This window comes from Cetorhinus maximus, chromosome 2 (assembly GCF_964194155.1).
Source record: "Cetorhinus maximus chromosome 2, sCetMax3.hap1.1, whole genome shotgun sequence".
NCBI classification, from domain to species: domain Eukaryota; kingdom Metazoa; phylum Chordata; class Chondrichthyes; order Lamniformes; family Cetorhinidae; genus Cetorhinus; species Cetorhinus maximus.
In genome coordinates, this window is record NC_135880.1 from 118,151,015 (window position 1) to 118,165,515 (window position 14,501).

The 14,501-nt window shown below is 40.5% G+C and overlaps 1 protein-coding gene across 1 annotated transcript in view; it reads right to left on the minus strand.

Moving 5' to 3' along the window:
- Nucleotides 1-3,656: 3,656 nt before the first annotated feature.
- Nucleotides 3,657-14,501, minus strand: part of chsy3 (chondroitin sulfate synthase 3) — a 240,714-nt gene continuing 229,869 nt past the window's right edge. The window contains exon 2 of the mRNA XM_078568941.1: nt 3,657-5,963. Within this exon, the coding sequence (XP_078425067.1) occupies nt 4,392-5,963 (1,572 nt within the window). The 3' untranslated portion in view covers nt 3,657-4,391. The remainder of the gene's footprint in view (nt 5,964-14,501) is intronic.

The window sequence follows — 14,501 nt, forward strand, 5'->3', positions numbered from 1 at the left end:
GAAGGATGCTTTCACATTTTTGGTAACGTGAAAAGAGACATCATAAACTTCAAATGTCTGTTATACAATGCATGGAGTGGATATTGTTAAATACAGGAAACAATGAAATATCATTAGTGTTAATCTACAACATCACACTAAGTACACATAGCCAACAAAAGTACAACTAGTAAATCAAAGCTGCTGACATTTTGTCATAAGGGTCACTTTTATCTCCTATTTTTCATACATGAAACTAAAACTTTGGAGTCTGTGGAAAGAAAAGTATGATAAATATTAAAATGACATTCTACTTCCCTGCATTCTACTCTCCAGCTGCCCCCAACCCATCCACTCAGCTGTTCTTTAATATCAGGTGTGATTCGATCGTTGGTGCAGACTTACATCTGTCAAGGATATTATTGCTATTTACAACAGTTACTATAAATTACTTCTATATTTTATCTTTGAGGTACTTCAACTTTGTTGTACACTGTTGCGAGAAAGAACCTGGAATTATATTGGGCCTTTCACATCCTTATGACATTTCAGATTGCTTCATAACTCATAGTTCACTTATTACATGGAGGCACTGTTACATGGGCAAAAGTGAAAGCCAATGTGCAAATAGCAAGGTCCAACAAAACAGCGGGATAAATTAACAGTTAATCAATTTTGGCCATGATGGTTGAATCATAAATGCCGACCAGGACACTGGGAGAACTCCCTTGCTCTTCTCCAAATGGTGCGACGGGGTTTTCTAAGCCCAATTCAGTGGGCAGATGAGGGCCTCAATTTAATAACTCATTTGAAGGACAGATCCTCCATCAATGCAGCACCTCTTCAGTTCTACATTGAAGTGTCAGGCTAGCTTATGCACTCAATCTTGTAGTGGAGTTTGACTGCAAAACCTTCTGACAGATGGGTGCACGTGCTACCCGAGAGAAGGCAGCACATTGCTGTATAAAAATAACAAAGATAATTTTACATAGGTGCTAATTAGAAGATATAGATAGTTGGTAAAAGAAGTAAATGTGATGTGAGGAAATTTTTTTCACCTAGAGGGTGGTTGGAGCCTGGAAAAAACTTCCAGAGAGGGCGATGGAGGCAGGTTTAATTGAGGTATTCAAAAGGGAATTGGATTGCTACCTGAAAAGAGAGAATGTGCCAAGGTTATGGGGATAAGGCAAGGGAGAGGGGCTAGGTGGAATGCTCTTTCAGAGAGCCAGTGCAGACTCGATTGGCCGAATGGCCTCCTTCTGTATTGTGGGGATACTGTGAACTTTCTCAAATTGCAGTTAGTTTGGATTAGATGAGCAATATCAGAAATACAGAAATTGCAGGGCAAAATAAAATATATTCTTTCAATTAATGCTGGTGAATACTGCAAGACAAATGGTCTGCACTTGAAAGATTAACCTGTATTTCCTTTGTTCAGGTTCTATTAACCCTCTGGGATGTTTCCAGCATTTTCTGTTTTTATTTCAGATTCCAACAAATGTAGTTTTCCTTTTATAAATTGTAAATTGCACCAGATGCTTTGAAAAACTGCAAAGTTTAAATGGAAAAATGAACTTTCAAGAGTCCTTTGATCCAAAAAACCAAACTATCAACTAGATACAGTAGTTGGGGTCTTGTTCCAGGTCTGTTGGCATTAATCCTCCTGCAAGTAAAAGTCATCATGAGTACTAAAGATAACAACTTTCAACTTTGGAACTGGGGAATTCAATATAGAAGAGAAAAACAGTGGAGTAAAATTTCACCTTTACCGAGTAGTATAACCTGAGCAAAATGGAGGAAAATCCAGCAGGGATGATTCTATGCCAGTAACAGATACCACCTGACTTTTCTTCCATTTAAACTAGGCAGGAACCCAATTTTCCCTCCTGTGCTCTGTTCAGATGTTGCACAAAACTTAGGCAGTAAAGATGAAAATTTACCTCTGACTTTTAACCAAGCTTTGCTTTGTAAAGACACAATCTGCAGAGGGATTAATAAATGATGTTCAAAATCTTTAAATCACATCAGTTAGCAACTGGAATCTTTTTTGTCCTTCCAGATGGCTTCTCCCTTGGTGAAAATCTGTGCCCATTTTTTTTTAAGGTTAGTCTTACAAGATAATTTTGCGCAAAGGCAATTAATGTATCTTTACCATTGAAGTTATTTGCTTAGTGAAAGCTTTTTAAAAGATGCATGGGGGGAACTTGTAGAAGCCCATTACGATCTTAGTTCATATCTTCTAACATGGCACAAATGATGGATTAAGCCTGGGACATTCTTAGTCTGTAAGAAATTAGTTCCTATAGTGAGCATTGCATTTAACAATTATGTCACTCAAGGAACTACAATTTTAATTGTTCAATATTTGAAGTCTCTATACTCAAATATTTTGAATCATAATTATGCCTTTCTACTCAGCTTGTATATTCCAAGGGTCAGTATTTTAAAGTTGATAAATATTGCTTTCACACTGTAGAACTCACCAATTGACAGAAAAAGCAAAAGCCTTAGCATCTGGTATTCTCACCAAATACTCAAATCATAAAAAAGTCTGAAAATAATTGTGTAAGGTTTTCATGAAACCACTAGTAATCAATGGCGTACATGTGTGGCAATGTCAGCATTAAGCTGGGCCCAAATTGTCTTTTGTGAACAAGTCTACACTGAGTTCTTACTCTGCGCACTCTAGTTGTTGTGCACAATAGACTGACGTTTCTTCACAGCAAGAAATTGCTTACAATTTGTGTTATAAAAAAATACAACAGCAGCTCAATAAAAAATGTGCATCAGGAAGTTTAGCAATCCTGACTGGTTTTAGCTCTGTTACATACAAGATGATGAAAAAATCCAATTTTCACTTGCTCTTCTTTCAGTTGAAATACAGCAGCCATTTCTGAACGTTAATAGGAGAGAAAGCTGCAGCAGCAGCAATCAAAAATACAATGCCTTATTCTTGGAAGCAGAGTTTAAAACAATGTGCTGATGTTGGAAAACTCTTTTGAAATCTAAAACTTAACATTCTGGAGTTTCCATCCAAAAATATTAAAAAAAACAATGAATGAAAAGGAGAAAAGTTCAAGTTATATTAGTTAGCCCTTGTATGGAATACAATCCAGAATTTAATGGCATTCCTTAATGGAAGTGAAATAGCAAATACTGCCCTAGTCACCTGCTTCGAAGGACCTGGGTTGGGCTTACCCTTGAAGGCTAAAAGCTGGGTTTTTCTTTGTTGAATTACTGACTATAGAAGCTCAACGTGAACTCAGTGCTCTGAAATATCAGTCTTAGGCTAGATGGGCTTAGTCTACCATGACAGTTTTAGTTGCTACACAGCATTGGATTTTCCTCACTTGGAAGTAGGTTGGCTACAGATGGCAAGAAAAGCACCTGGAGTCCATTATGAATATGATGAAGGTGCACTGAGGAAAATTAGGTGGGTTCTTGGGGGTATAATGTCAAAGAGTTTAAGAACATTTCTAATAATAACTTCTAGCAGCAAATCCTGTTATTTCTAGAGATTATGCAAGCAACGTGGCATTATTAAACAGCTCTGTTTCCTAACTGCAATGTTCTATCAATGAGGCAAATCACTGCATATCAGAAGCGTAACAGTCAAAACAAATTCAAACTCGAGTCCAATGACATTTGCAAACTAGACAAAAACAATCCAATCATAATTAGAAAGTGAAATAATGTTTATGCAGATACTTTATTATAAATAGGAGTGTTCTCAGATGATTTGTTCTAAGCTGCAAACTGAAGGGGCATTTAAGGACACAAAGCTAAAAGAATGAAGAGACATGCCTACTTGCAGCATGTTTCCATTGAAGAAACCAGGAGTCATCTAAACTCATTGTACACAGTATACAGAATACATACATTTTCAGACATTTAGAGCTTGGTCACCAGTACCTGTAATCTCGTGAGAATATATTCCCACATAAAAGTTTTTAAAAGCAAACATACAATCATACATTTGTTCACATAGTTTTAAAAAATACTGCAGATAGTGAAAGTCAACAATTTTAAAGTCTGAACATAAATTAAAAAGTCTAGAATAGTTCTTTCCCACTTGAAGCTTAAAGCACTTTTGTGGCATTATTTCCATCGCATCAGTTTTAACTTTTGAGTTCAGATTCTGACACGTGAAGCACTTTTCCAAAAGCCTGTAGGAGGAATATGATTGACAGTACTCTCAAGTGTTCTGAATTTCCCCAGTTTTAGGCAAAAAGATCAAAATAACCCACTTTCAAAGCACTTTCCATTGGATGCTAAAATATTCATCAGCTTAATTCACCTTTTCTTAATGCTTTGAAAATCTTCTTTGGAAGAGGCGACTGGGAAACATAAGCATAACAATGTAAAAATCTGAGGTAAAACCCTTTGAGAGAGTGAGATAAAGAGCTTGAACGTCAGGATATAGTTCTGTTGTATCCACCATTTAGATGTTTTTCAAGCCAGAGTTCAGCCAACTGCATTGTTGATCCAAATGTACTTGCTTTGGACCCTAAGCACATTTTATATTGCTTAGGATCTATATTAGGATCACAGTGAACAGGGTGGTAAACATGGACAACCCCAATTTCCTGGCTTCTAAAGGCATTCAAGCCAACAGAGATCACTTTAGTAAAAAGGTCCACATCTTCTAATCCCCAACCCTGAATGGAGGTATCAAACCCACCAACATGCAATAAATCGCTTTTGTATATGCAAACGATTCCAAAGCCATAATCCCGCCAGAAACCTGTCTTCTTTGTGAAAACAAAGTTATTATCATTTACTGGGTTACCACCATAAACTATTTTTGGATCATACTGACTAAAGATTACAGGAAAATAAACCTGTTCTCCCTGAATTGTATTGTCTCTACATCGTTGCACAAAGTCTGGAGTAAAAATTAAGTCGACATCGCAGAAGAGCAGCAAACTGTCATTATGAAAAGAAGAGGAGCCCATCTCTAGGGCTAGACCCCTGGAGAACTCCCCTTTCATAGGGAGAATGGTCATATCTGCTTTAGGATATTTAAGGTTAAGTTCTCTCATTAACTCCATGTGCTTGCCTTTATCGGGGATTGAATCGGAGTTGAACAACAATATGAATAGTTTTACATTCTGCTTTGGAATAAGGCAAGTCTTCTCAAAGTTCTCCATGAACCGGACAAATGTATCATACCTTCCAGTGAGAGGGACTAGGATGTGAACTTTCTGGTCATTGCGTGGCTTAAACTCTTTGGTGGTCTCTGTGAATTGGAATGGCGAGAAGATCTTCAGTGAGTTTGAAAGGAATGAGAAAGACTGAGAGTCGCTGTTTATGCTTTCTGCAAGCTCTCTGGCATCAAGCTCTTCAGCTTCCTTCATGAATGCTTTACTGAAAGATTGTTGAATGTAGGCATGGCGTCTTACGGGAACAGTTACCTTTCTCCCCTTGTGTTTCTTGTAAAGTAGCAACAGATCCATGATGTACTCTGCTCCATGCATGGGATTAACTCTGCGATAGCCATACTGAATTTCTTTAAATTCAATCACACGCCCCCTCGTCTTAGAGTTCCAATTGATCATCTCCATAACCTGCATTATTGTGTCATCCAGCGCTGCACGCAATGCACTGTTGATACCCTGACGAGGGATTTGTGTTTCCGCCATGCTAAAAAGGTGTTTCCCAGTCAGAAATTCCCATTCAAGGACTTCATTCCTGTCATGAGGCTGGAAACGCATAAAAGATGGCATCATTCCAAGTTGCTGATCCTCCTTGCGCACTTCAGTGTTGCTGAGCTTGCTCATAGAGACACTTTCGCGATGCAACTGAATGGTCCGATGGCGTAGTTCTGAAACTTTACGGGTCAGCAAGTAGTTATGTAATCTATACTGATAATCAGGTCTTTTGTTCGGATGGAGTGTTATCGCATTATGAATTTTGCTGCTGCGCAAATCCTGAATGTATCCCTTCTTGTTGTGCTCATAGTTCTCATAGAACAGCTGCTGCATCTGAGGATTTGAAAAAAATAAGTGTTATTTTCTTACTATAGTTAAGCGCTGAACCAGCACAAGAAAACATCAGGACAATTTTGTATACTGCTGCTAACACAATATTTACCACTTACGTTATACTGTCTTAAAAGAAATGAAACAAACAAATTCCACGGAATGATTATTTCTAGGTAAAATTCCGAGGTAGTCAGGAATAGCCTGCTGCAAAGGATTTGGTAAAAGCCCATTGTGATAGCCACCTGCTGTGGGAACTTCTGCAATACATTTTTTCACACTGCAGTATAAAAGTCTGGTGCTGAATGCTGCTGTATTAACCACCCCTTAATCAACATTCAGCACCAGCCCGGATAATGATTTTTAAGGACTTTTGTGTAGCTACTTGCTAATAGACCTCACTATCGATGCCAGTGGTGGTTCTCTGCAGAAAAGGGAAACCCAACGTGGGAAAATATATTAAAACTAAAATATTTCCTACCCATTACATGTTCTTCACCCATAATTTTGTCCTTCTTTATTCATAATTTTACATTCAAAGGATTCTGCCTGCACTTATTTTCTCCATCTAAAAGTATGAAGGATCTTAATTTTTATGACAATCAATATTTGCTCTAATGTTGTAATTGTGACATTTTTGTTTTCAAATCTATTCAATTATTTGCAGTTCTGCTTCTAAATTAAATAACCTTTAATAAAAATCGTGCACTCTTTTCTTTAGATTACGACAGTTGAGAGGAAAAATAATTTGAATGAATATAAACCCAATTCAGAGAAGAAAACTTAAAGTCATCTGGCACCATGCTTGTCACTGGAGGCAAGAAAACAGACATGACAAACCAAAGGTGTCCAAAATAGATGAACAATTCCACACTGTTAGTATATTGAAAATCAGTGTAAAGTGTGCGACCAGAATGGTGTTAATGGATCATTAATTGGTCAAGCCAATAAGAACATAAAGTAGGAGCAGGGGTAGACCATACGGCCCCCTGAGTCTGTTCCGCCATTTAACACGATCATGGCTGATCTTCAGCCTCAATTCCACTTTCCTGTCTGCTTGCACATCCCTCAATTCCATGAGACCAAAAATCTGTCCATCTTGGCCTTAAATATATTCAGTGATGGAACAGCCACAAACCTCTTCGACTCGGCCACTTATCTACCCCCGGTTTGTATTTTCTCCAGGCAGGAGAAGTTACCTCAGAGTGTCTATGCTGTCGAACCCCTTCAGAATTTTTTATGTTTCAATGAGATCACCTCCTGTTCTTCTAAACTCCTGAGAATATAGGCAGAATTTACTCAGTCTCTCATCACAGCACAAACCTCTCACCCCAGGAACCAGTCTAGTGAACCTTTGCTGTACTGTCTCCAATACAAGGATATCCTGCCTTAAATAAGGAGACCAAAATTCTCACACACTCCAGGTTACATTTGCTAATTTCCAATCCGCTGGGACCATTCTAGATTCGACAGGATTTTGAAAAATCATAACCAGTGCATCCCTCACCTCAGCAGCTATCTCCTTTAGAACACTAGGTTGTAGGCCATCAGGTCCTGGGGATTTGTCAGATTTAGTCCTTCAGGTTTCTCCCAATACTTTCTCTTTGTTGATATTAATTACATTAATTTCCTCACTCTTATTAGCCCCTTGGTTATGCTCCATTTCTGGTACTCAATTTGTGTTTTCTGTGGTGAAGACAGAAAAATATATTTGTTCAACTTGATTGGTCCAGTCTATATGAGATTGAATTTCCTCATAATTATGACATTGCCTTTGTTACTTTCAGGACTACTCCTCCTCCTTTTCCATCTGTCTGTCTTTTTGCAAGGTGGAATATGTGTTCCCAACCTTGGTTACCTTGTAACCATCTTCTATAATGGTGATTTGATCTAAACTATTTATCTCTATTTGTGTCACTGGTTCATTTATTTTCCTGCATAATCAGATAACGACTCTTTAATTTTATTTTCTACTATGACTGGTGGTGGCAGCTAACCACCACCTTCTCAAGAGCAATTAGGGATGGACAATAAATGCTGGACTAGCCAACAATGCCCGCGTCCTACGAATGAGTAAAAAACAATTTTTTTAACAACTGCATGGACCTTATTTGCTGATGCGCTATTATTGTTAAACTCTGTCCCTTTCAGTCCCACTCTGTTCGTCTTGACCCACATCGCTACACTGTTCAATTGTTTCAACTTTTCTCATTGGATTTCTAAACCTCCCTTCACCTGAACCCTCCCTGCCTCTCTTAACTTAAAGCCCAATAACAGCTATAACAGTTCTAGTTATAAGATTCGCCAGGACACTGATCCTGGCCTAGTTTAAGTGGAGCCCATTCCAATAAATGGCTCCCTCTTTCCTGAGTACTGGTGCCAGTGCCCCAAATTGAAACCCCTTCCTCTCACACCACTCTTTCAGCTATGTGCTTAACTATCCGATCTGCTTGGCCCTATTCCCATTGGCTCATGAGTTCTACCTATATTGTCGGTTCCTGGTGAACCACAGCAACTGGATTCTCCCCTTCGTGCTCCAAGTTTGGCTCCAGTGATGTCCTTAACTTTGGTACCTTCAGAATTCTTAGTCTATCCCACTGACTATATTGCTATCTATTACTAACACATTCCTATTTTCTCCTCACTTGAATGCCATCCTGCACCATGGTTCTGTCGTCAGTTTGCTCAGTCACAGCTCCTGTTCTCATTCACACAGGTAACAAGTGCCTCGTTATTTTTTTCTTCATTCTTTCCTGGAATGTGGGTGTTACTGCCCTTAAACCAAGTGGATTGCACGGCGACTTCAGAGGGCAATTAAGAGTCAACCACATTGCTGTGGGTCTGGAGTCACGTGTAGGCCATACCAGGTAAGGACGACAGCTTTCCTTCCCTAAAGCACATTAGTGACTCAGATGAGTTTAACAACAATCGATGCTGGTCATGGTCACCATTTATTGAGGCTAGCTTTATATTCCAAATTTATTAATTGAATTTAAATACCACCATCTGCTGTGGTGGGATTTAAATCCACATCCTCAAAGCAATGGATTAGGCTTCTGGATTATTAATCCAGTGGCATTACTGCTATGCCACCTTCGGCCCTTGGTCAAAGTCAAGAGCTGAAGCTCCTCCATTACTACATGCTTGAGCCCAAAGATAACCAAAAACATATGACATGAATACACCTGAGAAACAGACTATACAGACCAGCTGAATATCTGATTGTCAAACATGGTGAGTAATCTGGACATTTGGGTGGTCGACCAGTACAGTGCATTAGCCGGCCTGCCTGTCAAACCTGTGCAGAAGAAGCAGCTGTGATCATAAAGTCTTGATCTCATTTGAATTTGGAAGGAAGCTGCAGCATCCCAGTCCTTGGCCTCAGAAGTTTCAGCCAGCAGGGGTGCAGGCAAAATGGGACACGAGGAAAATATCAGAAAAGGAGCAGAAAAAAGTGTTAAAAAGTCCTTCATGTGTTTGCACATTAACATTTCTGCTCCATTAGATTTCCTTTGACACAGCTAGCACAATTGTAGTGTTAAAGATCATTCAGTGGAATGTACCTATTATTTGGTTTGGTTTGCTTTATTTATGTGTGTGCATTTGATCTGCTCGAGTCCTGCAGCGAAAGGAGCTGAGAGAAAGAAATATAAGGTTGCTTCTCCCACTGATTGACTGGATGGACTTTGCAGAGAACAAATTTTGGATCTTATCCTTACTGCAGTACTTTTGTACAGCTTGATAAAGTGATGAATTGGCTAATTATTTTACTGCAGTGGTGCTTATGTCTGCTTAAAAATGAGCATTGCTACATTACTGTTTATCTTAAAAAGTAAACTTCAAACAACATAAGGCTTTTAAAGATTTTTTTTTACCAGAAGTATAATTTAATGAGGCTTAAAATAAAAATGTTCCTCAATTAGCAGTATTGCTGTACACAACTGACTACAGAAATACTTAACAGATGAGAAAGCATTTTCAGGACCACAAATATGCTTAGTAGTTTCAGGCAGACTCTGCAGATCACGCAGCATCTGACTAGCACTGTTGCTAGGGTTTGAGAGGAACATTGCTAACCTACACCAACTTGGAGTCCTGCTATCAGGTAAAGTGTAATGTACCTGAACACCTCTAATTGACAATAATATAAATATGACTAATGACATCTGATCAATGGAAGCACATTCTAGCCTAGCTGCTCACTTTCACCATATGAATTGTGCACATCAACAATCATCTGAAGGAAACTTTAGTCTTTGGAAGCCTGGTTGTAGCTAATCAAGATATGAAGCTATGTGTTTGGAACTGTTTATTGGAAGTCTTCCATCAATAAAGAAACACAATGATCCAGAGAGAAAACTGCTGATCATAAGAGAAGTTTGAAATTGCAGGAGATAGATAAAACCTATGATTCTCTTAAGGATTAATTTCTGTTTTGGTTTATAATAAAGCTAATTAGTTTTACATAGGCCCAGGTTTTCCAATCTCCAGATGATCAGAGACTGGACGTATAACCCAAGCTGTGCATTGGGACCCGACGGAAGTCCCGATGAGCTGACTCCATGGCAATTGCTCAGGGAGTTTGAACTTCCGATGGGCAGTTCCCCTGCTCCATTCCGGACAGTTCCATGGGACTTACCAAAATAGCAATCAGGAAATGTTAGACAGGAAAATCCAGGTTTAACTCTTGGGTAACTATACAACTGACCCCCAATCACTCACACTGACCTCCAAACTCCCTGCTCAATTACTTCCCCTTGACCTGACTACCACCCCCATCAAACCCTTCCAATCCAACCAGTCCCTCAACCCACAGGCCACCTTACCCATGTGACATCCTACCCAGTTACCTCACTCGCCCTAGCCATCCACTCATTCATCCATTATCCATTCACTAACATTCATGCTGGACATTCAAACTTATCTTATGGCAGCTAGTGCTGTAAGACAGAGCTATGGCTTCTGAGCAGATTCGCTTTGCAGCTCTCTGCAAGGATTTCTGCACTGATGGAGTTTTTCTGCATCGTGGATCAGAGGTCTGGCCTTTTTAAACCTATCTAGGTAAGTGGTAGCTTTTGCTCTGATCAGCATTGGACACAATGTTTCTGACCCTGATCAGAAGATTTGGGCTATAGTTTGAGCAGTAACTACACTTCGAAAGTACTTCATTGACTGTAAAGCACTTTGGGGCTCAGTGGTCGTGAAAGGCACTATATAAATGCAAGTCTTTTTTTTTACTTTTGGAGTGCTTTTGGACTTGGAACATTTCATTATCTTAAAGGTATAATATAAATGCAAGTTGCTATCATTGAGCATCACCAGTTATATTTCTGGGAGATGTGACTTTCCAATTCTGGGCTTGTCCCAGCTCTGAAGTTTGGTGGTGCAACTGGTGAATGTCATGGGGCTGAATTTTCAGTTGCTCGTGGGGGGCAAGATTGGGTGTCGGATGGCCTGAAAAACGTGCACTTTGAAGGCATCACTAGTTTCTGACCCCTCAGTGACATGATGAGATTGTCAAAGGGGGACTGGGTGGGGTGACAAGGGTGGGGGGGTGTGAGCCAGCAGCCTGCATGCCTTAACTCCCTGTAGAGCTCATTAGGACTATGTGGAGTAACAGTTAGCAATGTTCAGATGGCAAGCACAGGAACACGAGGGCATGAAACACATTTGAGCACAGTTGTTGGGAACACAGCTGGCAGCCACTGGTGCACATGACTGCAGTGTGAGAAGTTGTATAAAAGGGGAGAGTGAAAGTCAGATGCTCATGCATTGGCACAGAGCTGCCATCACTAGAAGTGAGGTGAAAGTGGCTGCCCTTGATACCAAGTGTGGCATCAAGGAGTCCCAGCAAAACTGGAGTCAATGGGAATCAGGGGGGAAACTCTCCACTGGCTGGAGTCACACCTAGCACAAAGAAAGACAACTGTTGTTGAAGGTCAATTATTTCAGTTCCAGGACATCACTGCAGGAGTTCCTCGGGATAGTGTCCTTGGCCCGACCATCTTCAGCTGCTTCATCAATGACCTTCCTACCATCATAAACTCAGAAGTGGGGATGTTCGCTGATGATTGCACAATGTTCAGCACCATTCACGATTCCTCAGGTACTGAAGCAGTCCATGTCCAAATGCAGCAAGACCTGGACAATATCCAGGCTTGGGCTGACACGTGGCAAGTAACATTCACACCACACAAGTGTCGGCAATGACCATTTCCAACAAGAGAAAATCTAACCATTGCCCCATGACATTCAATGGCATTACCATAGCTGAATCCCCCACTATCAACGTCCTGGGGGATACCATTGACCAGAAACTGAACTAGACTAGCCATATAAATACTGTGGCTACAAGAGCAAGTGAGAGGCTAGGAATCCTGCTGCGAGTAACTCGCCTCCTGACTCCCCAAAACCTGTTCACCATCTACAAGGCACAAGTCAGGAGTGTGATGGAATACCCCCCACTTGCTTGGATGAGTGCAGTACCAACAACACTCAAGAAGCTTGACACCATCCAGGACAAAGCAGCCTGCTTGATTGGCACCCCATCCACAAACATTCACTCCCTCCACCAACAACGCACAGTGGCAGCAGTGTGTACCATCCACAAGGTGCACTGCAGGAACTCAACAAGGCACCTTAGGCAGCACCTTCCAAACCCAGAGCTGCTGCTATCTAGAAGGACAAGGGCAGCAGACACATGGGAACACCAGCACCTGGAAGTTCCCCTCCAAGCCACACACCATCCTGATGTGGAAATATATTGCCATTCTTTCAGTGTCATTGTGTCAAAATCCTGGAACTCCCTCCCTAGCAGCACTGTAGGTGTACTTATGCTACATGGACTGCAGCAGTTCAAGAAGGCAGCCAACCACCACCTTCTCAAGGGCAATTAAGTATGGGCAATAAATGCTGGCCTGGTCAGTGACACCCACGTCCCATGAATGAATTAAAAAAAAGAGCTGAGAGGCTCGATTTTGAGAGGAACGAGGGGCTGCTGACCTCTGTGGCCACCTCTAGCCACACCTGCTTGGACTGGTTTGCTGGAGCTCTTCTTCCAGAGGGAGGGAAGAGTACAGTTCTCTGTCTACCACAGCCTCGATCAGGGCCTCAGGAAAAGCAAGGGAGACAAGTGCCTAAACCATCGCTGGCTTCTGATCTCCCTACTCATCCGCTTCCAAGGGCATGGCTACTGTTTGCCTTTTAAATTATTCCTCTGTTCCTAGCTCCTGCCTGCGCACAATGCCCCTAATCAGGTGCCAACCTATCCCCAGGCCAATTAGTGGCTGATACTTTGAAAATTACATTGCGTCACTGATGCTGATGGGGTGCAGGGTCAGACCGGAAACGTTCCAGGCATCGGGTTCCTGACCGCAAAATGAAAATTCGGCCCCAAGTGTCACACTACTATCAGGATCCTCCCAGACCGTCCTAATAGAAACATGCTAATGCATAGAGTACAAACTGAAAATATCATGGCCAGGACAATGTCTCGTTTTCCATCAAATTGCCAGGCTTCTCAATGACAATGCCTTGAGAAGTGTACTGCAAGGCAAATGGGCCAAGACAGCAACCAATGCAGAGATTTTGAATTTCACAGGACTGATGATTGTGACTCATCATGTCCCATTAAAAATAAGCTGTCCAATCTGATAAGGACACCCTGATATCTGCACCAGAAACCAAATGCTAACAAGCAAATGGGAATTCTCATCTCAAGTTGGAGAAGCAGTATGCTGTTGTCTCCAAGATCCAAGTCCTTCAAATTATACATCTTACTCATTTTGTATTAATTTTGTACTTGTAAACCTCCAATCTTTGTGACCTACGGTCATTGCCATAATGCAGTCACATTAAAATCAGAAATAATAAAACTATGTATTTCCCAAAGACTTCAGAAATATTAGGTCAAAAAGCAAGCTTTTAATCTAGTGCTATGATATACAGAATCACTGCAGAAATACTAATTCTATTAAATAGAACAGCTTTGAAGGAATTTAAAAACATATTTTATGCTTATAATGAGGGTACACTTGAAGCAGGCAAGAAATTGAGTTCTCTTTATTTCACATCAATCTGCCAATTACTGTAGTGTTTATCATGCTCAGTCAGTCCCTTCCTCCATAATGTCTTTTTACCAGAAATTACTTGAACATTCTCATAGGAACAGATATACACACAGACTTGGAAACTTGTCAAGTTTATATACAAAAATCCCAACTGATTAAATGCTGAAAAAAGGACAAAGATGTCCTTTGTCTACTAAAGTTTCACCGTAGTTTAGGTCAGACATTGCTGCAAAAAATGGCTGCCAGTAAATGAGATAATTTAATTGCATCTGTAGAACTCAGAATCATACTTAGTTTAGTTAGCTTTCCATCTTCAAAAATTTACTTGAGCATTTTTCAGTATCGAGTGTAAAACTAAATTACAGCAGGAAACTGACAGCCTATAGGGTAAGTTTTTTGGTGATTCCCCTTCTGACATAGGATCTTAATCAATCGGAGGACAGACTGGAGAATTGGCTGTGCAGGCTAGGGA